The 25,044-nt window shown below is 38.6% G+C and overlaps 1 protein-coding gene and 1 long non-coding RNA gene across 5 annotated transcripts in view; one reads left to right on the top strand and one right to left on the bottom strand.

Moving 5' to 3' along the window:
• Positions 1 to 3,140: 3,140 nt before the first annotated feature.
• LOC106541167 (uncharacterized) lies at positions 3,141 to 6,143 on the bottom strand. The gene is made up of 3 exons (XR_015696263.1): positions 5,455 to 6,143; positions 3,321 to 3,450; positions 3,141 to 3,227 (listed from the first exon to the last, which is right to left on the bottom strand). It is a non-coding gene; the product is annotated as an uncharacterized LOC106541167 (long non-coding RNA).
• Positions 6,144 to 6,334: 191 nt separating this feature from the next.
• The window catches only part of LOC106542356 (acid-sensing ion channel 2), a 571,660-nt gene continuing 552,950 nt past the window's right edge, over positions 6,335 to 25,044 (top strand). For all 4 annotated transcript variants that reach the window (XR_015696429.1, XM_087713522.1, XM_087713520.1 and 1 more), the window contains exon 1: positions 6,335 to 7,146. Coding sequence is in view for 3 of the 4 variants with exons in the window: in XM_087713522.1 (XP_087569648.1) it covers positions 6,565 to 7,146 (582 nt within the window). In the remaining variant the exon portion in view is untranslated. The remainder of the gene's footprint in view (positions 7,147 to 25,044) is intronic.

The raw sequence follows: 25,044 nt of genomic DNA, 5'->3' as shown, positions 1-25,044 counted from the left end.
CTGGCAAGGTAGAGTGTAACAATAATAAAGCACAGAACGGTTTGGGGGCAGGTGGATGGGTGGGACATGATGTGAACATTGCCAATTGTATCCTTCATCCTGAAAGGAATAGTTCTCTACATCAGTGTTTTTCAACCACTGTGCCGCGGCACACTAGTGTGCCGTGACATAGTGTAAGGTGTGCCGTGGGAAAATTACTTTATATATAGTCAATATAGGCACAGAGTTAATTTAACATTTTCTAATGGTGGTGTGCCTCGTGATTTTTTTCATGAAAAAAGTGTGCCTTTGCACAAAAAAGGTTGAAAAACACTGCTCTACATCAGTGTTTCTTATCCTTCGTAGCTGGAAGATATATGGACTTCAAGTCCTTGAATTTCCTAGCCAGTATGCTTGCTGGGGAATTCTGGGAGTTGAAGTTCACACATCTTACAATTGCCAAAGCTGAGAAACACTGGTCTATGTGAGTGACTAACAACTGAGATTGTTCAGTCCAGAATTTAAAATTCCCCAGCTGCGCCATCATTTTTTTCCTTATTCCTTGTCTGTGGTGCTTGCTTGCTTCTCTTTGCCTGTTAGCAGTGGCAGCTCTGACTTGCGCTAAAATACACACCCAAAACATTTCTATTTGCATTTAACACTTTTAGATAATATGATTTATGGTCAGTCATTGTATATATTTACATACATCTTGTTTTATTGTATGTATACAGTTATTTTTCATAAAATATGTATAAGTGCTATCATACACTGCCTGGGACAGCATGAGGTAAGTGTGAGCTATGAATCAGCTTCTCCTTTACTTGGCTTCAGGCTGGGCCTAAAATATTATTTTCCTCAGCATTAGGCATAGTTAGATGTGAAAGGAAAGCTAGGCTCTTCCATTTTGAATAGGGCCTGAGTTCTGAGGGTTTAAAGTGATAATGACTTGCCCTTCTTAGTGATTTAAAAATGCTAATTAAAAGAATACATCTCCTCCTCCTATTAATTTCGTAGGTTGCAAAAGGAATCAAATTGTTTTCTTCACAGTCCTTCAATGAATCTTGGTGCGTGTATGGCTGCCTTTTATTTTATATCCCTCTCTTGTAATTATGAAAACTGATGAGTTAGCATTTTGATAAAAATGCTGGGAGATCTGAAGTAAACACTGCCATCTCCTGTTCTTAATGAATTCTAAAATGGAGGGGAAGCGACAGAAGGATTCCAGTCTGAATATCCCCCCCCCCAAGCTTTTAAAAGGCTATGAGAGCTGTTTTAATATGAGGCGAATTAGAGTTGCTGTGAAAATTCCCCGTGTTTCTGCATTTGAAGCTTTCTTCTCAACAGCTTTAGCCAAGATGTAAAAAAAAAAAAAAAAGGGCCCCTCCTTGAATTGATCAATCAAAGAGAGAGGGTGGGACGTTTTGAATTCTCACCACCTTGTTTGCTCTCTGGTGGCTGCCTCAGGAAGCCCTGGGAAGGAGTAAATAAGATTATTGTTGGGTACTAGAAGCAGAAACTACATTAAAAACAGAACTTAATTTATCAAAGCTGTTTTAAAACGTTTAGGGAAGGAAATTGTTAGGCACAAGAAGCAAGAACTACGTTGAAAACAGAACTTCCCTACCTAAGTAATCACAGTAGTGATAATTGTAATGAAAAAGGCTTTACTGTCATAATTTCATTTAGTTTTTTAAAAATTTATATTGCTTTTTTCCCCTTTGTATGTTCATGCATGATCCAGAAGAGCCTTTTCTGTCATTGCTCCTGCCCTTGGGAACATCATGCCCTCCGCCCCAGTGGTGAGATCTGCACCCACCCTTTTTGGCCTTCTGAAAAGGCCTGAAATGGAAGACTCTGCCAAGTGACCTGGGGCTCCAATGATTGCATGTCATTTTGGAAGTGGTGAATGGACTAAGATGAGAACCCACCACTTCCCTGTGTGTATCTTGCTCCCGCCCTTCACATCTTTGGCAATTTTTAAGTTAAATTTAATCTTATAGTTTGTGGTTTTAATGTTTTATTTGGATGTTTTATTGATTGTAAACTGCCCAGAATCACTTTAAGATGAGATAGGCAGCATAAAAGTTTAATAACTAAACTGGAAGAGCAGGTGATTGGCCAAAAATCACACAGTAAGAGTCATAGCCATTTGGATATTGGCCTCCCCAGGCTCAAACTCATTTCTTATTCACCATGCAACATTGACTTAGGATATTATAACACAGAAATACAGTGGGACCTCGGGTCATGAACGGCCCAGACCACAACCAAATAAAGTCTAAGCAAAAAATTCACATTTTTTTTTTTTTTACTCTGATCACGAACACATACTTGGGTGGTGAGCAAACGCAGCTGCAACTGATTTCCTTTTCTGCACCATAGAGAAAATCTTGATCTGCTGATTGTCTGCCATTCCATATGTTAAAGTTACCCTTTAATCTTGTTCTCACTGGCTTCTAGCTTGTTTTGCAAGCTCTCCCTCTCCTACCTCCCTGGGAGACCCACATGACGCCGCAGAAGCCTTGATCACAGCTTTTTTGTTACTGTTGTTTTGCGCACATGGTGAAGGTTGGGAACAGAGCCAAGCAAGCTCTGCAGTTGGGAATTCTGGCAGCTTGGAAGCCAGGATCTCCCCACACCTCCCCTCCTCTCAGTCCTCCAGCTCTCTGCCTCAGCAGGCCGGCAATAGAAAGGCCCTGGCACTTGGCTTTGGAGCATGGAAGGAGGGCATGTATTGGGCCGCTTCTTCTTGCCGGGGTTTCCTTGCAGAGAGGAAGGCAGGAGGAGCACTGTATAAGCCAGCCAGCCTAGCCCAAGCCTCCTGTCCTCCCGCCCAGGTTGTGGGAGGGCCTATCCCCTAAGGTAGCAGGAGGAGCTATCAGTGTTCTTAAAGGATTTTACATTTTACTATTACACTCAGAGTTCTGTGGCATAATTAATTATTTTTGTGCTTAAAAATATTTTCTTAAAAATTTATATATAGTTCGTAGGGGTCTGGAACGGATTGACCGTATTTACATACAATCCAATGGGAAAATTAGATTTGGGCCATGACCAAATCGGGTTGCAACCAAGGTTGTGGAACGAATTGTGGTAATGACCCGAAGTCCCATTGTAATAGGAATGAAAGTCTGCTTTGTAGAAAAAAAAAACACTTACTGAAAGAAGGCATTGACAATCCACTTCATATTATCACTAAAGAAACCCACATTTTCTGAACTGGACTTGAGGGATATCACCGCTACCTGTTGATAATGAATGGATTCTCAAAAATAGTTCATTTCAATGCAGTTAATTTGGCATTTTTTTCTTACCCAAGTATGGTTATATTTTATTACCTGTTCTAAATTGATAATTCTTCCAACATTACACAATACTGAGCTTGCAACTTGAAATGCAAATACTGCCATGCAATTCCATATTCTGCCCTTGTACATTTTACATTACTCTCATCTTGCTTGCAGAAATCTTGGATAAGCAGAGAAATGGATAAGGAGAAATAAAAGGAATATTATTTGAATGACCAGAGACCAAATTTAGTAATACTTTATAACAGGAATAATTTATGGTCTGTCACAGTTTCAGTTTAAATGTGTTGGTTAAATACTCATTTAATGGCTCAGATAAAGCACATAAAAAGCAATATCAAAATAAATGCCTCCTTGAACTTACATGGCATACTTTGTGGAACTGCATTTAAAGCTATTTCCTCCTGAAATTACCAGATTAGATTTTTTTAAAAAAGCACAGCTAAAAGTGGCTTTGCATCATTAACAGTGAATAAACAGTTCAATAACAGTTCAGTGAATAAATTAGGATTGTTTGAAATTTTTGAGTGCACTAAACCATTAACTATTTCTCATAATCTATAATGGCTACCATAAACAACCCAATTATATTATGGATTAGTTCAAACTTTTCCAATGTGGGAATTTCCAGATGTGTTCAGGCTCCAGCTACCAGGATTACCTGCAGAATTGTCAGGTGGCATGGATAAAGGCCACACTGGTGAAGAATTTGGAGTCTCAAACAGATTTTGAGATACCACATTAGAGCTTTGTTTAAAATTATTTATCTTATGGAAATACAATTTATTTTCACATGAATGGGCACACTAGAAGAAATCAAGGACAAATCACTTTCAAATTATTATTAAATTAAACTACAATATATAGCCCAATCCGAGTAGCTTTAGGAGATGAGCTTAAGAGAGACATTACTTTTTAAATGTGTATAAAACCTTGTGAAATTTGTGCAGTGACATCTATATCCATTGTATACTGCTCAATGTAAAATTACAGGGTGGGGGCAAAGCCCCAAATTACACATTGGTAAGAAATTGCAAAATAGATTTTAGAAAAGTAGACTTTAAGGGGATGGACTTGAACATAGATCTCCAAAAATATTTCATATACTTAATGAGGATGTTGCTGAGAAGAATGTGAAACAGTTTAACCCCTTCCCCCGTATAAAGCAAAAGAAGGAAAAACTAAAATATAAAAGGTGGTAGGGCTCCTTCATGTTTATCCTTGCTAAAATTCTGTTTTCTTTTATTTCTGGCACCATGGAAAAATCATGGAAGTAGGAAAAACATGCAGTCTGTTTGTTCATATAATCACATTCACAATTTACTCAATAGCTAGTGTCTGTGATATAATGAATATTGGACTATGAAATATGATTTAAATTAAAATTCCAACTCAGTTCTAAAGTTGATGGGCTGACCTTGGGCCAGTTATTAACATGCCGATCCTACTTCACAGGATTATTTTGAAGGATAATCCATGAGTATTATTTAAATAAAAGTTTGGAACAAATCTGGCAATAAATATTAAAAGATAGCAAAAATAGCATAAATAATAGCACAAATGAAAGGATTTACCATTATTAACTTTGATGTATGAATGCTTCATCTTAGCAAAATAAACATGATCCAACTGAAGTATCATGATTTTATTCTTAATAAGTGATATTTAAATGAGTATCTGGCCTCCATTAAAATAAATATATCCATATACATCTATATTTTGTGAGAAACAAAATGCTGCATGTTCAATAGGACTTGCATCTTAGCAACCTGATAATATAATTTTACATACATCTATTCAGAAAAGTCTCAGATAAATGCATATAGAATTATAGTCTTAAACTGCTTAAATTTGGATGGATTGTTGCTTGTGTGATTATGTACATGGACATATCCATATCATTCTTGCTATGAATGTTCATAATTGGGATGGTATGCATATACATATAAACATAGATACCCACACACACACATACTGGGTCTCAGTTTAAGATATTAAACATCCATTGTTCTTCTGTGTCTTGAATTACAGACATAATTTTGTTTAGAATTACTGGTAATTATTCTGTATGAAAAATGCTGCGATTGACAAAATTCAAGACATCTATTTCTCTACAATATATAACTATTAGAAGAAACTGAAATAGCCTGCAATCATAACATACCTTGATGCTTTTAACTTTTCCCTTCTGCTGTTTCTCAGATGTACCAGTCCTGGACTTCAGATGGAGAGAAAGCAAAAAAGCATGCATGTTCATGTGGAAAAATACCTGTCTCTTTCAAGACTGATGGTAACCATTAAAGGAAATAAAAAGGTAACTTATTTGCTGCTGAAAAGTGCAATGCCACTCGTGCCTTTTCTGGCAAATCTTTCCTGCCAAATATCCTTGGCACTGAATCCTGGCTGCTCTCTCTTCTTGAAAGAACAACTGCTCAGGGTGAAAATGTCAAATCTTTCCCAGATGCTTTGCAGTGGTATTAAGCCTGGTCATGTTCAACTCTTTTGTCCTGTGAGTTTTGTTCTTTTGCTTTCACTTAGCTTCAATTGTGGGGAATTCTCAGATTAAGATTTGCCAGCTGGTTTCTGTTAAGGGAATGCAGGCTGAGATGAGAGAGCAGGAAAAGATGCTGAAATCCAACAGCCTGGAAAATCATGGGGGATGGGGTTACTGTTGATCCTTTAAGAGCCTCAGCTCTGTTCTGCGGTATGTTGCTATGTTAAAGGCAGCAGGCTCGTTAAATGTAAAACATTAACTGATGGATTCCAAGCTCCGATTTGGTTAACTGATGGACTGCATGCAGCATAGATTTCACCCCATCTGTACACACACACAGACACACAGACACACACAGTTTTCATCACTAAATTATCTGTGTGTGTGTGTGTGTGTGTGTGTGTGTGTGTGTATGAGAGAGAGAGAGAGAGGGAGGGAGGGAGGGAGGGCGGGCTTTGTTTCTATTGGCTGATTCTTGCCTTCCCACCCACATCTATTCCACATCACCTTGGTGTCTTCCTAAATAAAACCAGTCCTCCTTATCGCAGCAAGGAAATCAAGCAATAGAGTTGCAATGGATTTTAAATAAACACTTCTCTCTCCCCCCCCATCATTGCCAGGCTGCTGAGAAGCACGCAGGAGGCACCTCACCAACTGCTACTGAAACGCATATGCATAGCTACCTTGCCTGCTTTCTGACTACTGCTGCTTTCACCCCATGTGTGAGGGCTGGAGTACACAAGAAGCTGGCTGCATGCAGAGGATAGAATTGGTACCTTTATGACCAATTCTTTCTCCATGGATTTGAAGGACAGCACCAGTGAGGGAAGTCTAGGGAGCCTTCAGCCTTCCAGCCTCCAGATTTTTGCTAATACCTCAACCCTACATGGAATCCGCCATATCTTTGTTTATGGACCTATGACTGTGCGGAGGGCTCTATGGGCTCTAGCATTTGTAGCTTCCCTGGGCCTCCTCTTGGTAGAGAGCTCTGAGCGACTGATTTACTACTTTTCTTATCAGCATATCACCAAGGTGGATGGGCTTGTTGCTAACAGCTTGGTCTTCCCAGCTGTCACCATCTGCAACTTTAATGGGTTCCGCTTCTCCCGTCTCACCACCAATGATCTGTACCATGCTGGTGACCTTTTAGCTTTGCTGGATGTGAATTTACAAATCCTTCATCCCCATCTTGCTGACCCAACAGTCTTGGCCATACTGCAAGAGAAAACCAACTTTCAGCACCACCGAGCCAAGGTCTTCAGCATGAGTGAGTTCCTAGGACGTGTGGGCCATGACATGAAGGAGATGCTGTTGTACTGCAAGTTCCGGGGACATGAGTGCAGCCACAAGAATTTTACAACTGTGAGTATAAGGAACAGATTGACTTTCTTATTACCTTAATAATGGTTATAGTAACAATGGGATGTACCTAGAATTGGTAATTATATTTATCCTGGCTTCTGTTGGTGAGATAGCAGGCTTGAACTGAAGTATGCTTGGTATCCTTGTGGCAGATTTAAAATGGGAAGTCAATCCAATTTAAGGAATTAAGGGCTTTTTTCTGGGAGATTTCAACTAGCTCTAGTTATTGGCCTGTTCAGACCCTTGATGTAAGGAATGACAATATTCAATTGCACTGTGCTTTCCTTAAGGAAACTAGCTTATTTTGCTAGTGAATGGTGATTGGCAACAAAGTAGTATTGAAATAGTACAGAACTTTTTGGCTGATATACCCAACTGGTTGATAAGGACTTACAACTTAATTCATTTTATTCCTTATGCTCTTGGTAACAATTATTTCCCATTTCATGTTAAGTTTCTGAAACTGGATAGGTTGGGACAATGTTTCTTTGTAGTAATTTAATGTTGGTGACCTACCTCTGATCTGTGGTCTAGAAGAAGTGTAGTGTTTTATGAGCATTAGGGAGTTAAATGTGAAGCCTATTCCTTGCTAAATAAGTGATTTGCTCTTATTTCATTTCTTCTTAATATTGTGTAGTGGGCAACAAGATTAAAATGTAGACTATAAGATTAGTATTGTTTCAGTTCTCATAGACCATATGCATTCATCATTTCATAATTGCAGCATCAATTGTTGACTTAAGTGTGTGAATGAAGTATGAGAATAAGTATGAAATATTAATATCTTGACTTACTACAACATAGTAAATACAATATTTTTCAGTTGACTTGCTTCATACATCATCCCCAGCAAATCTCCTAAGTAATGGTGAAATTAAATAATGCATAAACATAGAAATTAAGCAGATCTAGGCCTGGAACTAAAAAGGAAGTGACATGTTTCATAACTATGGCCAGTTGCCATTAAAGATGAGGATCGGAATTAAAAAAAACACAAGATGACTATTTTATAGGCACAAAAAAAAATGAGAAGGGTACTGTTTACCAACTTTATGTCATCCAAATTTCTAAACTGGTTTAAAATTTAGTACTTGAAGTCACAAAACATATAGAGGTCACTAGATTAGAGAAATGTTTTCTAAATAAATTGTTTTGTCCTACTGGCTTTCTTGTGTGCTTTTTGCAGCAGTCTGAAATGGAGAAGTTAAATAAGTGAAGATGATGGGCAGTGAATGTTGGAATAAAGTTTAATTTCTTCTTTGCTCAGACTTGTGTAAAAGTCACCAAGAGTTGAAAAAATGTAGTTTTTTTTTAAAAAAAATTACGAATCCCTTATTTCTATGGCAGGGGTCAGACTAAGACATTGGACAGAAGAAATGGTTTTCCCAAAGGAAGCTTTTTCTTAGTTACATTATACATTAAGGGGATGTTAACAGTTTGGCCTTAATTAATAACAGTACAGAATTTAGAATATATGTAAGGCAAAGGGATTTCATATATATCAACTTGTTATAATATATCATCTAAAACAGGAGTCCATTATTAGAAGGTTGAAACAGAAAACAGTTTGCTTCAATAGGATAAAACCAGTAGGACCAACACTTTAAAAAACTTTGTTCTCTCATATAGATTTCCTCTATTGCTCCACTCTTGCCCTTCTTGGTACAGTATGAAGCACATTGCTTCAGTCTGAAACCCTGCTATGTGTTTAAGCTGCATAGTTCAGATAGATTCAGATTGTAGATTTTTTAATGTAATTTAGACTTTCCACCATAGTACCTGGCTTTGGAATCAATTATATAATTTAAAAAAATAAAACATAGACATTACTGACAAAGGTGGGTTTGTTATGGAAAAAGGATATTATACTTTTTGATGTTTGGAAACTCACTGTTGGGATGTAGACAGGATTGTAGCCAAGAGCAAGCTGTCAGAATGAAAACTTTGGGTCACAGTCATATTAATTGACAAGACACAATTTAATGGACCTTTACTGAAGAGTAATATTCCAAATTGATATAAAATATAAATTTGAAATTGTGGTTTAGAAATGGAAAGTTTATTGTTATGGGTATATATATTTATCAGAAGTGAATTTTCCAATATTCTTAATCATCTCTACCTTTAAAAAAAAAACACAAAACAAAAATAACGTGGAGGAATTGAGTGCATTTGCATAAAAACTGGAGAGTGAGAAAGAATTGAGGAGAAATTCCTATTTTGATGTTTTCCCAGCAAAATATGAGAGCAAATATATAGGGCCTAGTTGGATAACAAGTTTTTACTTCCTTTCAGTGAGTATAAATTACCACCAGGAAGAGAAACTTTAACGAAAGATCTGTTGTTCAGTAGTTCATTTCAAAGTGTCATCAAATACATAATCACATAAGAGGTTGAAAATGTAAGATTTTAGATAGCAAGTATCAGCCAAAATAACAGACATTACCAGGTTGGTTAGATAAAATGATAACCCACTATAAATTAGCTTTATCAATATTTCTTCTTTCCTACAAATTGCAGTTCATTTGGATAAGATGTTTATTGACAGGTTTGTACCAAATAACTTTGTTCTGCTTCAGGGCCATCATAACAACCTCACCATAATGGAACTGGCATACCCCACCTGTGCAGGCTGAGGAGGCATCCCATAAATAAGAATGGCAGGGTCCAGTTTCTCTGGTGTGACTCCTGTTTTTGGAATATCTTGTCCCAGGGCGAGATCTGCTCCCACCTCTCTGGCCTTCTGCAAGAGCCTGAAGACCTGACTCTGCCAGTTGACTTGGGGCCCCAACTGCAGATTATCACTCTGGAGGTGGTTGATGAACTAGTAGAAAGTCCCATCTCCCTCCCTTGTGCAGCTTGCTCGCTCCTTTCCCAACTTTGTGATTTGTATTTCTATCGTTATTAGAAATATCTATCTTTCATGGTTTACTGCTTTCAATATTGTAAATTGTCCAAAGTCACCTATGGTGAGATAGAAGAAAGACAAACAAACAAAATCTGATTTCAACATGGAAGATTGAATCACTTTGCCTTGAACTAAAATGTTGAAGTGAACGAATCAGATTTTACCATTTTTTTTCAATCCAGTGGAAAGGGGGTACTGTGTAGGGATCGGAATCTCACCTTAGCATGTGGACTGAAGCACAGCAATTGCTCCAGTCAGATGCTTCAATAGCAATAGCAATAGCAATAGCAGTTAGACTTATATACCGCTTCATAGGGCTTTCAGCCCTCTCTAAGCGGTTTACAGAGTCAGCATATTGCCCCCACAGTCTGGGTCCTCATTTCACCCACCTCGGAAGGATGGAAGGCTGAGTCAACCTTGAGCCGGTGAGATTAGAACCGCTGAACTGCAGATAACAGTCAGCTGTAGTGGCCTTCAGTACTGCACCCTAACCACTGCGCCACCTCGGCTCTTCAAAGGGGAATGCCACTTCAGTTTGATGCTCTACTTTAGAGATATGCTTTAATCGAAACTTTGATTAGTTTGAAATATTCTTTTGACTTTTGCACAGCTTTAATGACTACTAAAACATTTGAAGGCTTTTTTGTTCCTGATATTTGTGTCATGTATGTTTTGGAGAAGGAGCAAGTTCATTCTTACTCTATTTTGCTATAATGATGATAACTGAATAAGAAAGAGAACAAAAATAGTCCTCTCCCCAAAAGCTCTTGAATACTTTTAAATATTGTTGAAATTAAAAGAGACAAAATGGTAGAAGATAAATATACATTTGTATTTTTAACAGATGCTTCATTTGAAGCTTCATATCAGTTATATATGAATAAAATAGTTTCCTAGCCAGTGAAAACAGTGAAAAGAAAGCAAAAAAAAAAATGCAGTTTCAAAACCTTTATTTAGAGGTATTTCGTCAAGCCTTTATTTTTTGATCTTGAGTCAGAATATTTCTTCAAACTTCCTATGTTCTCAAACATTACACAGACTTTTAGTTTGTTCATTGGTTATTTGATCCCAGTTCTATTCTTAATCGAAACATGCTAACCATACTGATTTCACCTTAATAGGAAACAGCATATCTACCCTTCTGAGTCTTAGTGATGATTATTGGTAGAAGAGAAGCTAACAGGGACAATTAATTTCTTGCAATAGTTGTTGATGGGGACACAAATGGCAAATAAATCAGTAGTTATTTTGAATTATATTTACACATTGTCTGTTTATGAACATTACTTCAGGCTTGAATCTCCATTATTATGCATCCAAAAAGCCAAGAATGATTTCAAATATGACATTACAGATGCTAGAATATAAAGTTGCTTCAGTTGAAGAACCTTAAATGAAAAATAACTTTTGTGAGATATTTGTATAAACAGCTCTCAAAAATCTAATTTTGCTCATCTTCAAATATGGTGCTGTACAAAATTATTTTAATTGCTATAATTAATGCAATTATCAACCCTTCCTTTTAAAAATACAACCTTGATTCTTCCAAATCAGTGCAGCAGGCCAAATTTGATTTATTTATGGAAAGCTATTTGAAATCATTATAGTATTTAAATTACCAAAAATAAAAACCAGTTTAATTTACACCAGGTCTCCAAGTTTGCAGCACATGCAAATTGGCTGCTTTAACATATGGATAAGATAAAGGGCTGTTGTATTGGAATCAACACTTGTTAAGACTACCCCACTAGAGCTGACATGCCCTGTTTATGTATATCTCTCTATTTCTGTGTTGAAATACTACTTGAAGTGACAGGCTAGATAAGCCCTGAGCAATTGTATCAACGAGTAGGAGTAGGGCACTGAAGAGACAGATATAGTGGGTGGCCTGCTTTTCAGTGTTGTGAATATACCATATTTAGTTTGTTGGAAAGCTTCTTGGATTTTTACTGTGAAAGTACTGTTTTCATAGTTCCCGTCTCATTTTGTTTTCTCTCTTTCTGATGTGCACATTTTTGTCACTTATTTGCAATGTGTTATATTTTATCTAGCACATTAGTCAGGTACCTTAATAAAGAATTAAACTACTATGAACATAAACAATTAAAACTTATTTAATCTTTGTCTCATTGAATGAATATGCTCTGCACTCAACTCACTTATAGATTGTGAAAGATTTTCTCGCACATCCTTTTATTTCTTTTCAGCAAAGATTCAGCTGAGGATGTTTTTCTAGGACCAAAAGCAGACTTCATTTAAAAGAAATGTTTATGAGTTTCACCATTCTGATCATCTGTATGAATATTCCCTGTCTCTGTAGCTTTGTGTGCAAATTAGCATTAATGTGCTATAAAAGCAAAAACAGAAAGCCACTTTGATAAACTATGTCAATAAGCTAATTTTTCCATTTCATAATAATTGCTTCACAATGCCAAACTTCCACTGATTCAAACATCCCATTTCTTATAATAGCCAGATTTGAATACTTTTAGCCACTGTGTAAAACTCTACCTGAAATCTAATAATGGATGATATACTACCATGATGTCGAACCTATGCCACAAGTGCCACAGGTGGCATGTGGAGCCCTCACTGCGGGTACACAAGCCATCGCCGAGTGCAGCTCTACCGCACATGTTTGCATGCCTCCCTCCAGCCAGCTGATTTTTAGGTCTGCCATGCATGTGGGAACTCTCATGCAGAGAGTTGCACATTCATTGGAGGGGGGCAGGAGGCTTCAGGGAGGGCCTCAGGAACCCGGGAGAAGCTATTTTCACCCTCCTGGAGGCTTAAAGAAAACCTCCAAAGCCTCGGTAGGGTGAAAAACGGGAGTTCCGGAAGTTGGGTGGGACGCATTGCATTGTGGATGTGGGAACATGCACAAATGATTTCAGCATGCGAGGTCAAAAAGGTTCGCTGTCGCTGATATACTACCTTTGAACAGGGAAAATTACTTAGTTATCTACATCTTATATATTACTAAAAAGCTCAGATCTTTGAATGATGTTAATTCCAAACAAAGGAATATTGAATATAAAATATATGTAGTAGCAAGTTTACATAATTAGATTCTTTTTTTCTAATATGTTTCTTTAAAAGACACACAACTGGTACTTGAAATTTTTTTAAAAAATTGTCAATTAAATTTCAGATTCGGGGCAAGGTATTTATTTAATATAAAGGGTAGGGATACCATAGCTTCATTTTACCAAGAAGTCATATGATCAACAAATGAAGCTCTTTGTGGTGTCTGCTAGGAGAGTTCAAATGAAGACTAGCTGAAGCAGACATAGCCTAAGTGGCTATTAACTATCAGTGAATGGTGATAGAGTGCTCATGCAGTTCCTGTGAATAACAAATGAATCTGTGCCCATAAAATAACAAAGATGAATTGCACATGAATAAACATGAGTGTGGTTAGAAGTTGCCACTCTCCTGAGCATATTACATACTGTTTTCTTGCAGCTTTACATAGAGCAGTACAAAGGAGCAAAAACACCATCTCTAGGAAGTTCTGCACAAATCAAAATTGCAATTACATTAACAATGTTCAGAACCAAATTCCTGAAGTAGGGCTTTTATTACACAACTTTTTACTGCCTTCTCTCATAAGTATGAAATGGAGCTGAAATATATTTTTAAAAACTCTTCCATGCTTATTAAACTTTCTATTTAACAAATCTGCAACTCAAGTGTGTTTTATAGTTATACAAGCAAAGATTGCATATATCAAGCAGGGATATACCAATTCAATCAATCACAGAATTAAGAGTCAAAGTAGGTGTGATGTTAATAATGTAATCTGATCATGTATATTTTTTTAGTTAAATAGCAGTGTTGGAATCACCAAATCTAGATTATATGCCTTCTACTTGGAAACATCCCTCTAGCTGGAAACAACAACTAGAAGGATAGCAAGAATGAGATTGATTGATTGATTGATTGATTGATTTATTCATTTATTTATTTATTTATTTATTTATTTCATTTTTCAACAAGTAAAAGGAAACAAGTATGAAAACACATGAAAAATGGCACAAATAAATGAATATAAATAAGCAAAACACAGCTATAAACACATAAAAAGAGTACATATAAATGGGGACAGTAGGACAGGGACAGTAGGTGTCCTTATGCACGCCCCTTATGGACCTCTTAAGAAACATGTAAGGTCCACGGTAGACAATTTAAGGTAATGGATGTATGTTTGAATGTTTATTTCATTTGTATGCTGCCCTTTCCCCCCGAAGGGGGACTCAGGGTGGTTCACAACTCAAACCAGGGAAGGGGGATACAGACAAATTAACAACAACACAAAACAATACATAATTTAAAAACACGCAACAATCATACCATTCGAGATAGGGGCAACGGTTCTTTAGCCCCAGGCCTGTTGGAACAGCCAGGTTTTAAGGGCTTTGCGGAAGGCCTAGAGGGTGGTGAGGGTGCGGATCTCCACGGGGAGTTCGTTCCAGAGGGTCGGAGCAGCCACAGAGAAGGCTCTCCTCCGGGTTGTCGCCAGTCGACACTGGCCAGCGGATGGAATTCGGAGGAGGCCTAGTCTAATCGGTCTGGTGGAGGTAATTGGTAAAAGGTTTGGTGGATGGAGGAACTAACAACAGAATCAGGTAGGGTGTTCCACACATTTACTACTCTATTAGAGCCAAGGTGGCGCAGTGGTTAAATGCAGCACTGCAGGCTACTGCTAGATCAGCAGTTCAGCGGTTCAAATCTCACCGGCTCAGGGTTGACTCAGCCTTCCATCCTTCCGAGGTGGGTAAAATGAGGACCCAGATTGTTGGGGGCAATATGCTGACTCTGTAAACCGCTTAGAGAGGGCTGAAAGCCCTATGAAGCGGTATATAAGTCTACTGCTATTGCTATTGCTGAAATCGTTTTTCCTGCAATCACGATTAGAATGGATTACATTTAGTTTGTATCTATTGATAGCCCTTGTGCAGTTGAAGTAAAGTAGTCATTAACAAGTAGGACTTTATGGCAGATTATCTTGTGCACTAAGCTCAGGTCAGAATGTAAATGGCATAGTTCAAGGTTATCTAGGCCTAAAATTTCAAGCCTGGTGATATAAGGAATTTTATTACGAGCAAAGGAATTGAATACTCTTCTTGCAAAATACCTCTGGACCCTCTCTAATGTATTAATATTCAAAATGCAATGTGGATTCCATTCACTTGAGTAGTATTGAAGTATAGGTCTGGCAAAGATTTTGTATGCCTTAGTTAGCAGCATAGCATTAACAGAGAGAAAACTACACAAAATAAGGTTGACAACTCTGAATGCCTTGGCATTCATGTCATAAATCTGATTTGGATTGGGTTTCCCATTGCAAACTCTTAGACAGTAAACTTGTGATTAATGATATTGTGTCTTCAGTAGGCAAGAAGCAGACTAGCATAGCTACAACAGCATTTATTGATTTAAATTGGAACTGAGGAACAGCAAGCAATGCCTATAATTTATACCCTGGGCCCACAGGGTCTTAACCAATCATAATCCTTGAAAAAGCCCGCCCAAATATGAATGTTCTAACTTTCCCTACAAAACAGTTGGAGTTAACAGTTAGGGTCACCTAAACGTTAATTTCACTTTAGCAGGGCTTAACACAACTATATATATTCAGTACGTAACAAGTGATATGTCCTGAATAGCTTGGTGGCAACTTAATATACAATACCCTACCCTACCCTACCCTACCCTACCCTACCCTACCCTACAATACAATACAATACAATACAATACAATACAATACAATACAATACAATACAATACAATACAACAGAAGAGTTGGAAGGGACCTTGGAGGTCTTCTAGTCCAACCCCCTGCCTAGGCAGGAAACCCTATACTGTTTCAGACAAATGGCTATCCAACATCTTCTTAAAGACTTCCAGTATTGGGGCATTCACAACTTATGGAGGCAAGCTGTTCCACTGATTAATTGTTCTAACTGTCAGGAAATTTCTCCTCAGTTCTAAGTTGCTTCTCTCCTTGATTAGTTTCATTTCATTTCATTCATTTCATTTCATTTATTAAATTTATATGCCGCCCAATCCCGGAGGACTCCGGGTGGCTTACAGAAATGAAAAAAGACTAAAAAGAATTATTAAAAACAATTGGACACAACAAGGTTAAAAAGGGAAACACAACAAACAGGGGGGGGGGGCTGGACCTCAATCAAGGAGTCAACAGCCCCAAGCCTGCCGGAAAAGCCAGGTTTTAATGGCTTTGCAAAAGGCCATGAGAGTGGGTAGGGCCTGGATCTCAGGGGGCAGCTCATTCCACAGGGCTGGAGCGGCAACAAAGATGGCCCTAATCCTACGTGTTGGCAGTCGGCATTGTCCTGCTGACGGCACCCGGATAAGTTTCCACCCATTGCTTCTTGTTCTACCCTCTGGTGCCTTAGAGAATAGTTTGACTCTCTCTTCTTTATGGCAACCCCTGAGATCTTGGAACACTGCTATCATGTCTCCCCTAGCCCTTCTTTCTATTAAATTAGACATACCCTGTTCCTGCAACCATTCTTCATATGTTTTAGTCTCCAGTCCCCTAATCATCTTTTTTGCTCTTCTCTGCACTCTTTCTAGAATCTCCACATCTTTTCTATATTGTGGCGACCAAAACGAATGCAGTATTCCAAGTGTGGCCTTACCAAGGCATGATAAAGTGGTATTAACACTTTACGTGATCTTTTTTTTAACTGCTTTTTTTATTTTGGAACAAACACAAACGGAGAGAACAAAAAACATAAAAACATCTTCCCTTACAAATTATAGAAAGTGTGTCAGTTGGTTACAATTTCTGTGTATCCCTTCCATCATTTGCAATTCATGTCAAATCAAATATTTTTAAATTTTAAAATCAAATATGTTATATTTGGGCATACCAGGGGTTGTGACTTTAAATATATTACTATTATTGTACCTCAACCTTCATTTGACTATAATTGCTTTTACATCCTTTTATATGAAATATTCAAAATCTAAAGTAAAATTATATAATGGCATTCCATTAGCTCTTCCTAAAAACATCCAATAACATTACATCTTTATAACATGTTCTAAATAAAAACTGATTATATTTAATAACAAAGCTTTTAAACCTCCTCTCATAGTCTCCATTTGTAATTTATATAAAATTTCATATTGCCAAACTAATATATATATGTGCATTATTATCATTATTATCATTTATTTGACTATAACTATTATCACTTCATTTTATACATACTCTAAATGTAACTAAGCTTAACTTAATTTTTATTATACACTTTCATTACATCAACCTGTATTTTTCCAGTAATAGAGCAGTCTTATGTTTTTTGCCATTTGTAGCATTAGCTTTCTGATTACTTTCTTGGTAAGTCTTGTATGGACTTCTCTTCGCAAGTTGTTGTTCATTTCGTATCTTATGAAAACTCGAAACCCTCCATCTGCTCCTTCCATCAGCTTGTCTTTGGTTATCACTAGTGCTTCTGTCAAGATTTCTCTCCTTACCTCCATCAATTTTTCTCTCTTTTCTTCTTCTATACTTTGAAATTTGGGGTAGAGTTCCAGTCCATCTATCTCCCCTTTCCATATTCCACTCTTGCCATTTCCAACCACGCTCATTTTGTTATCAGTATCCACAATTTTCTTATCTATTTGCTCATTTTTTTCTTCAATTTTTATAACTCTGTCCTCCACTTTCTTCATTTGATAAACATCCTCAATTTCCCATCAAATTTTTCTGTTTTGTGTTCTATATTCCCCAATCTCTTCTCAATTTTCTCTGTTACTACTAATAATTTTTGAATTTCAAACATAATCATTTGCAATGTTAAAGTTTCCTTTTTCTGTTGCTTCCTTCTTCCAATTTATAAACACTGCCACTATAGCATTCAAGGCTTTTTATTGAATTTCAAGCAAGTTGCCTATCTCAGTCAAAGACTGGAGCCTGTGCCTGAATTTCCTCACCTTCCTATTGAGGAATCTTCTGAATCGGATGCTTATTCACATATTACACTGTCAGGAATCTTACTTTACTGCCTTTGAAAGGCACCACTTGCATCATGATGAACATGAATAGACCCTCTGCATAGGATAGCAAGGTTTGCCTGGAGTCAGTTGAGCATTATCTGTAAGACATTGAACAACTGTATAAAGCCAAAAAAGTCTTCACTATGATACCTTGGGCCACATATTCTACAATTCCAAGACAACTTCATAGACAGCATCCTTAAGTTCTTTCAAAACTTTACTATTTCCTAGGATGTGGATATTGAAGATTATTGCTTTGTTTACTAATTCAACAAGAAATAGCAAGTATAGTCTCCAAATTTGTTTTAGACAATATATTTACTAAGCAAATCCAAATGTTAATGTTTGCTTTTAAGATCTTCAGATAGCTTAATTGGGCAAGATACTTTTTGTATTATTATTTTTTGCCAATAAAGAGAATTAGAAAGTTTGCATTTCATAATTATTTAATTAATTTAAATTTATTTGCCACTTATCTCACCATGGGGGTGCTTTGGGCTACTTACAACAATAAAACAGGAAAACAAAATGATAAAAAATGTAAACATAACAATAACCAAGAAGTAAAACAATAAAAATAAAATCTGGAAGTACAATAATATGAAATTAAACAGATGGGCTGAGAGGGAGAAGGAAGCACAGTGGGGAGATGGAGTCAACTAACTAATCTAGTAACCACCTCCAGTGATGTACTACCCAGTCCCCAGGCCAAGCAGCAGAGCTAGGCTTTCAGGACTTTGAGGAAGGATAAGAAAGTGGAGCAAACCTCACCCTGGAGGGTGGGATGTTCCAGAGGGCTGGTACCAGAGCAGAGAAGGCTCTTCCCCTGATTCCTATCAGTCAGAGTTCCTTGAACAAAGGGATACTCAAAAGGCCTCTTCTGCCAGCACGAGTACAGCAAGCTTCTCTTAGCAGGATGAGGTGGTTCATCAAATCTATGCCACGGAGGGCTTTAAAAATCATAACCAACACTTTGAACTATACCCAGCAGCAAACTGGCAGCCACTGCAGCTTGTGAAGCAATGGTGTAATGTGGGTCATTTGATGGGCCCCAAAGACTGCTCATGCTTCTGCACAAGTGTAGAAGTATGAGCAGACTTGGGGTGGGGGCATAGAATGACCCATATACTATTTGAAGATCTGAATGCATTTCAAGAGTAGGGCTATGTAAAGCACATTGCAATAATCTGGACAAGAGATAACCAGAGTTTAAAAGTCCGAATGTAGGGAGTCCTGATCAAGGAAAGGCCACAGCTGATGTACAAACTGAAGCTGTGCTGTGATCCAGATTTGGAAGTTCCTGGTACCCAAAGCCATTCAGCCTTGCTAGGGTCCAGCCATTACTTCCTTTAATCTTTAAGATGGACTTGGACTAGATTAATTGTAACTTTTTTTCCATTGATTAATATATCTACTTCAATATCTATAGAAGAAAAAAATATTAGTTCAGAAGCAAAAGAGTAATTTTTAGGCGACAATGAGGTAGGGAAAGTAGTGTTTCCCTGGAATTAATCTTTGGGAGAAATACATTGATGACTTCAATTTGGTATTTTCAAGCCTCCTCTCTCACGTCCATCTTGCATTATTTTTTTATTCTCGATTTCTTCCCGGCCCAAACAAATTTGTTAATACCCTTCTGCCATTCAAGCAAATTTGCATCTTTTTAAAGTATTGGTATCATTTGAAGTATTGGTATCATTGACCAGTAGCCACCTGGTCTGACATCAGCATGTTAAATTGTGCTCGTAATAGGGTAATTGCCTCTTTAATCTTATCTCCTGGATTTGATATTAACTCCTGCTCTTTCTTCCTAATCTCTTCCTCTAGTTCCTTTCTTTTCCCCCCTGTCTACATCTATGTAAATTATTTAAATTTATTAGGACTCCTCTCATGTACACTTTGCTTGCATCCCAAACCATTTCCATAGATGTACCCTTGTTCATATTAAAAACAAAATATTCTCTCAACAATTTTTTACATTCATTGACATTTTTCTCATATCTAAATAAATTTTCATTTAACCTCCAACACCTTCTAGATTCCTTCCCAAATTCCAATTCCATCCAAACCGGGTTATGATCTGTTAAGGCTCTGGAACATATCTTCGTCTTCTTTACCTTGGAAAGCAAATCATTTGTAGTTAATATGAAGTCAATCCTAGAAAAAGATTGATGTCTATCAGAAAAGAATGTAAAGTCCTGTTCTTTAGCATTTCTTTCTCACCAGATATCTCTCAGCTCCAGGTCATCCATCATATCGAAGAAAGACTTAGGTAATTTTGCTCATGTTTGGATATTTTGCAAGAGACCCTTTTTGTCTTTCTTGGTGTCCAAAACTCCATTCCAGTCACCCATTAATATGCAGGATCTATAGTCCCATTGTATTAACTTGGTATGGAGCAGTTTGTAGAATTTGTCTTGTTGTTGATTGGGGGCGTATACTCCCATTAAGAGTATCTTTTCCCCATCTAATAATAGTTCTATTGCAATATATCTTCCTTGAGAGTCTGCTTCAATTAATTCAGCTTTCATATCCTTTCTTAGGTATATAACTATACAACTATACCATTTTTCTTCTCTGAGGCGGAGGCTACAAAATGTTGTCCAAGTCTTACGTTCATCAAATATTTCTGGTCATTTGTTCTAATATGTGTTTCTTGTAGGCAAATTATATCATTCTTGAATTGTTTCAAATAATGGTTTATTTTCTTCCTTTTCTGGGGTGAATTTAAGCCATTGACGTTCCAAGTTAAGAATTTAGTTATCATCTTTAGCTCCCTGAAGCGTTTTAAGAGCCAACTGGATATTCTGTAGTTTGGTTTTCGGCCTGGCTCCTCCCACCACTTCTGAGCTAGAATCTGTGGCTTCTTTAGCCATTGTGTGAGCTTGTTGCAGAGCTTGTTGCTTCTTTAGCTCTTGTTCCATATGTCTGGTGACCACTCGAGTTTGTCTTTGCTCCTTGGCTCCTTCTAATTCCACCAGAGGTGTCTGAACTTGAGCCACCTGCAATGATCCTTGAGTATCTTGCTGTCTGGTCTGTGCTTCTTGCTCCCTTTCTCTGGGTCCTAGAGGCGGGGGATGTCCAGCCTTTAGAACATAAGAGCCGAGGTGGCGCAGTGGTTAAATGCAGCACTGCAGGCTACTTCAGCTGACTGCAGTTCTGCAGTTCGGCTGTTCAAATCTCACCAGCTCAGGGTTGACTCAGCCTTCCATCCTTCCGAGGTGGGTAAAATGAGGACCCGGATTGTTGTTGGGGGCAATATGCTGACTCTGTAAACCGCTTAGAGAGGGCTGAAAGCCCTATGAAGCGGTATATAAGTTTAACTGCTATTGCTATTGCTGTAAAAATCTTTAGCCTTCCAAACTAAGTTGAGATGATATCTTTGTCCCAGGTAGTTGACCATTAATCCGGCTGGAGCTTCCCATCTGAACTGTAACTGACGGTTTTTGAGTTCATCCACTAAGAATGCATAGTCTTTTCTAGATCTCAACATTTTGGGTGGGATTTCCTTCAGAACTATCACCTCCTGGCCCGCATTCTGCAACTTGGTTTTGTAAGACTCTTGTAGAATCAAATTCCTCATGTCTCTTGTGGCAAAATAGACTACAATGCCTCTTGGGAGTCCATGAATTAACATGATATATCTTGTCTATTTGCCAGTCAAAATCTCCTCTTGACCGGCCCACCAATTGATCAAAGGCTTCTGAAAAAACCTCCTTCAGGTTTTCTTGATTGTTCTCTTTAACGCCCCTTATTTTCAAAGCAAATTCTGCAATACAGCAGCATTGTGATTTCATTTTCTGCATTGTAAACCTTGCCTTGGACCGCATCCATTTTAATTACCAAATTAATATTGAATTCATTAACTTCTTCCACTTTTTCATCCAATACAGATACATAGCCAGATAAGCATTTAAAAGTTTCTAAAATATCTTCTCTAATTTCTTGGTTACGAATCTGCACCAACCCCTTCATCTCTTCCGAGATCTCCTTAAAAGCAGCAGAAATCTTTTCCTGTATTTTAATTTCCATCGCGGCTGCATGGTCTTTTAAAGCATCATTTAAAACTCTTTGTAATACTTCTTGAGTCAAAGGTTCTCCAACAGGAGGAGGGGGGTGGGTAGCAATGACTATAATTTAGTTGTCGGGGCGGGGGAAATCCCCATGCTTTTTGAGGTCATTGTTGTTTTTGTTTGCTTTGAAGCCATTTTCTCAGTTATTCTTATCTTGCAGCCAATTAATAAGTCCAGACAAACTGCTTATTCCAATTATTACTCTGTAGCTTGCTAATAAATCACTGCTGATTTAGTGATCTTTAAGTGATTTTAAGCTCTGTGGTAGTTTGTAACATTACAGCACAACCCCGTTTTCCAGACTCTTTGGCGCCATTTTATCTTTCTGTCGCTTTAGTTTAATAGAAGGAATTTTTAGAAAAATGGAGTTAAAGTTTGTTTATACATACAATTGTAAGTTCTCCATTATTTCTCTGCCTGTCTTGGATTCAGGTATAAATCAAACATTGTGTAAGGGGTGGAAGTGTGTCTTAGTTTCTGCAGAAAAGCAGAATGAATCCCGGGCACAGAGTTCGCTGAGTTGCAGGGGGGCTCACACCTTTCACACCCCAGAATTATCTTCTGGGGGGGGTTACTGGAGCTCTGTCCAAGCCCAGCTACTCACCCCCTTCTTCTTCGCCCGAAGAAGAGGTAATCAATCTGTCAAACAGCTGATGAATGCTGTCCAGACAGCATAACGCATCTCTGGACTGGAGCTGCTAAAAAAAGAGCAGCTTCTTCAGACGACATGGCCAACCAGAAGCCCAGTTCAGGCTCATATTTATGAGCAGGCCATACGGGATGTCCAACTCACCATCAAGACCCCCCAACGGGTCGGATTCTCAGTCAATTTTGATAAAAGCTCTTTAACTCCCACTACGAGGTTGCTGTACCTGGGATCAGTCACTGACTCCAGGGAAGGGGTGGTCTTTCTCTCTCAGGAATGTAGATCCAAATTGCAACACTTAGTTTGGGACACCCGGGTCAGGAGGGTGGTCCTGATAGTGGATCTCTCACATCTTTTGGGGACAATGATCTCTTGCATAGGGATAGGTCCCTGGGCACATTTTCATGCCAGGACATTGCAGTGGGCCTTAATCCCATATCAGAGAGAAATGATGAGCAACTCACCTTTGGCCATTCCAGTGTCTTTGCAGGTCTGCCTGTTGCTCCGGTGGTGGCTGTTAGCGGCACTCAAGCGAGGGTCGCAGTTCAAAGGGTCACAGAGAGTAACCATGACTATGGATGTAAGTTTCTTCGGCTGGGGAGCATTAATTTGCATCACAATATAAACTATCTAGAGCTCAATGCGGCACGTCTCACTCTCCATCATTTCCAGCATGACTTGCATCACAAACACGTGTTACTTCTCACCGACAACATCGCCACAAAGGCACATTTGAATAGGCAAGGTGGGACTCATTCCAGGGCTCTGTGGACAGAGGCACACAGACTGATCTTGTGGGTGGAGACTCATGTGATATCGATGGCCACAGTAGACCATAGGGAGTGGCAGCTTCACCCGAACATTTTCAGTGTATTTGCCACAGATTCGGGACTCTGGTGATCATTCTGTTTACAACTCTGGCGAACTCTCAACTGCTGAGATTTGTGACCAGATATTGGATTTGAGGAGCCAAGGATACGGATGCACTTAGATGCTGATAGCCACCAGGCCTCCTATACACTTTCCCTCCCCTTCCCCTTCCCCTTCTTGCAGGGACAATCAGGAAGATAGTATCAAAGGGGGCAGAGATAATTCTATTAGTGCCGGACTGGCCCAGGAGGCCATGGTATGCGGACTTGGTCCAACTGTCAGTGTCTCCACCTTGGAGAATACCCAGGAAGGAGATCTGCTTGTGCCAGGGGGTGTTAATCCATCCAGAGCCTCAATGGCTAAAACTAACTGCCTGGCACTTGAAAGGGACATTTTGAGTAGGGCCCAGGTCTCTGCTAAGGTTATTTCCATCTTAGAAGCAGCCAGGCGACCTTTGACCACTAGAATATATAACGCGATGTGGTTGCCGTTTGTAAAGTGGTCTTAGGCAGCATCTATTAGAGCAGAGGATGTGTCAGTGCCTCAAGTTTTAGACTTCTTGCAAGATGGGTTACTCAAAGGTCTAGCATACAACACTTCACATCGCCAAACAGCGACGCTTTCCACCATTGTTCTAGGCGAAGGTCATGCCCTTCTTGCCCTTCCGGTGGTACATAGATTCCCCACATGGGACTTACCTTTGGTTTTACAGGCTATGACAGAACCTCCCTTTGAACCGATTGGCTCAGTATCCCTTCAACTTCTAACTCTGAAAGTAACTTTTTTAATTGCTAAAACTTCGGCTAGACGGATCTCAGAGATTGGGGCTCTATCTTCGTGTAACGATCTATGCATTTTCCACCAGGATAGGGTAACCTTAAGGTTAGACCCTGCCTTTCTGCCAAAACTTAATACCCCGTTTTATAGGGTACAAGAGATAGTGTTACCCAATTTTTGTCTAGCTCCGTCTCACGCTAAGGAGTGACTCTGGCACAGGCTTGATGTCCATAGAGCAATGAGAATTTATCTCAGGCAAACGGCTTCATTTAGTAAATCAGAAGCTCTTCTGGTGTCTTTCCAACCATCCACGCAAGGTGCAACGGTGACATCTAACATGATAGGTAGATGATTAAGGAAAGTGATTTCTTTAGCCTATGAGGCTAAAGGCAAAAGTCCTCCTCAGGGAATTACTGCACATTCTACTCGCAGTGCAGGCACCACAATGGTGTGGGTGACTAGAATGCATTTGAAGATATCTGTAGGGCAGCTTCTTGGGCGTCTCCTACTTCATTTATTCGACATTACAGATTGGACACTTACGCATCGGCTGAAGTATCATTTGGCCGTAGAGTGTTGGAGCAAATAGT

The sequence above is a fragment of the Thamnophis sirtalis genome, unplaced genomic scaffold (genome assembly GCF_051295495.1).
Source record: "Thamnophis sirtalis isolate CommonGarterSnake01/CBP01778 unplaced genomic scaffold, rThaSir2_p1.2 scaffold_4, whole genome shotgun sequence".
NCBI classification, from domain to species: domain Eukaryota; kingdom Metazoa; phylum Chordata; class Lepidosauria; order Squamata; family Natricidae; genus Thamnophis; species Thamnophis sirtalis.
Note: the sequence above shows the minus strand (reverse complement) of the source record. Positions and strands in the feature narration are given on the sequence as shown.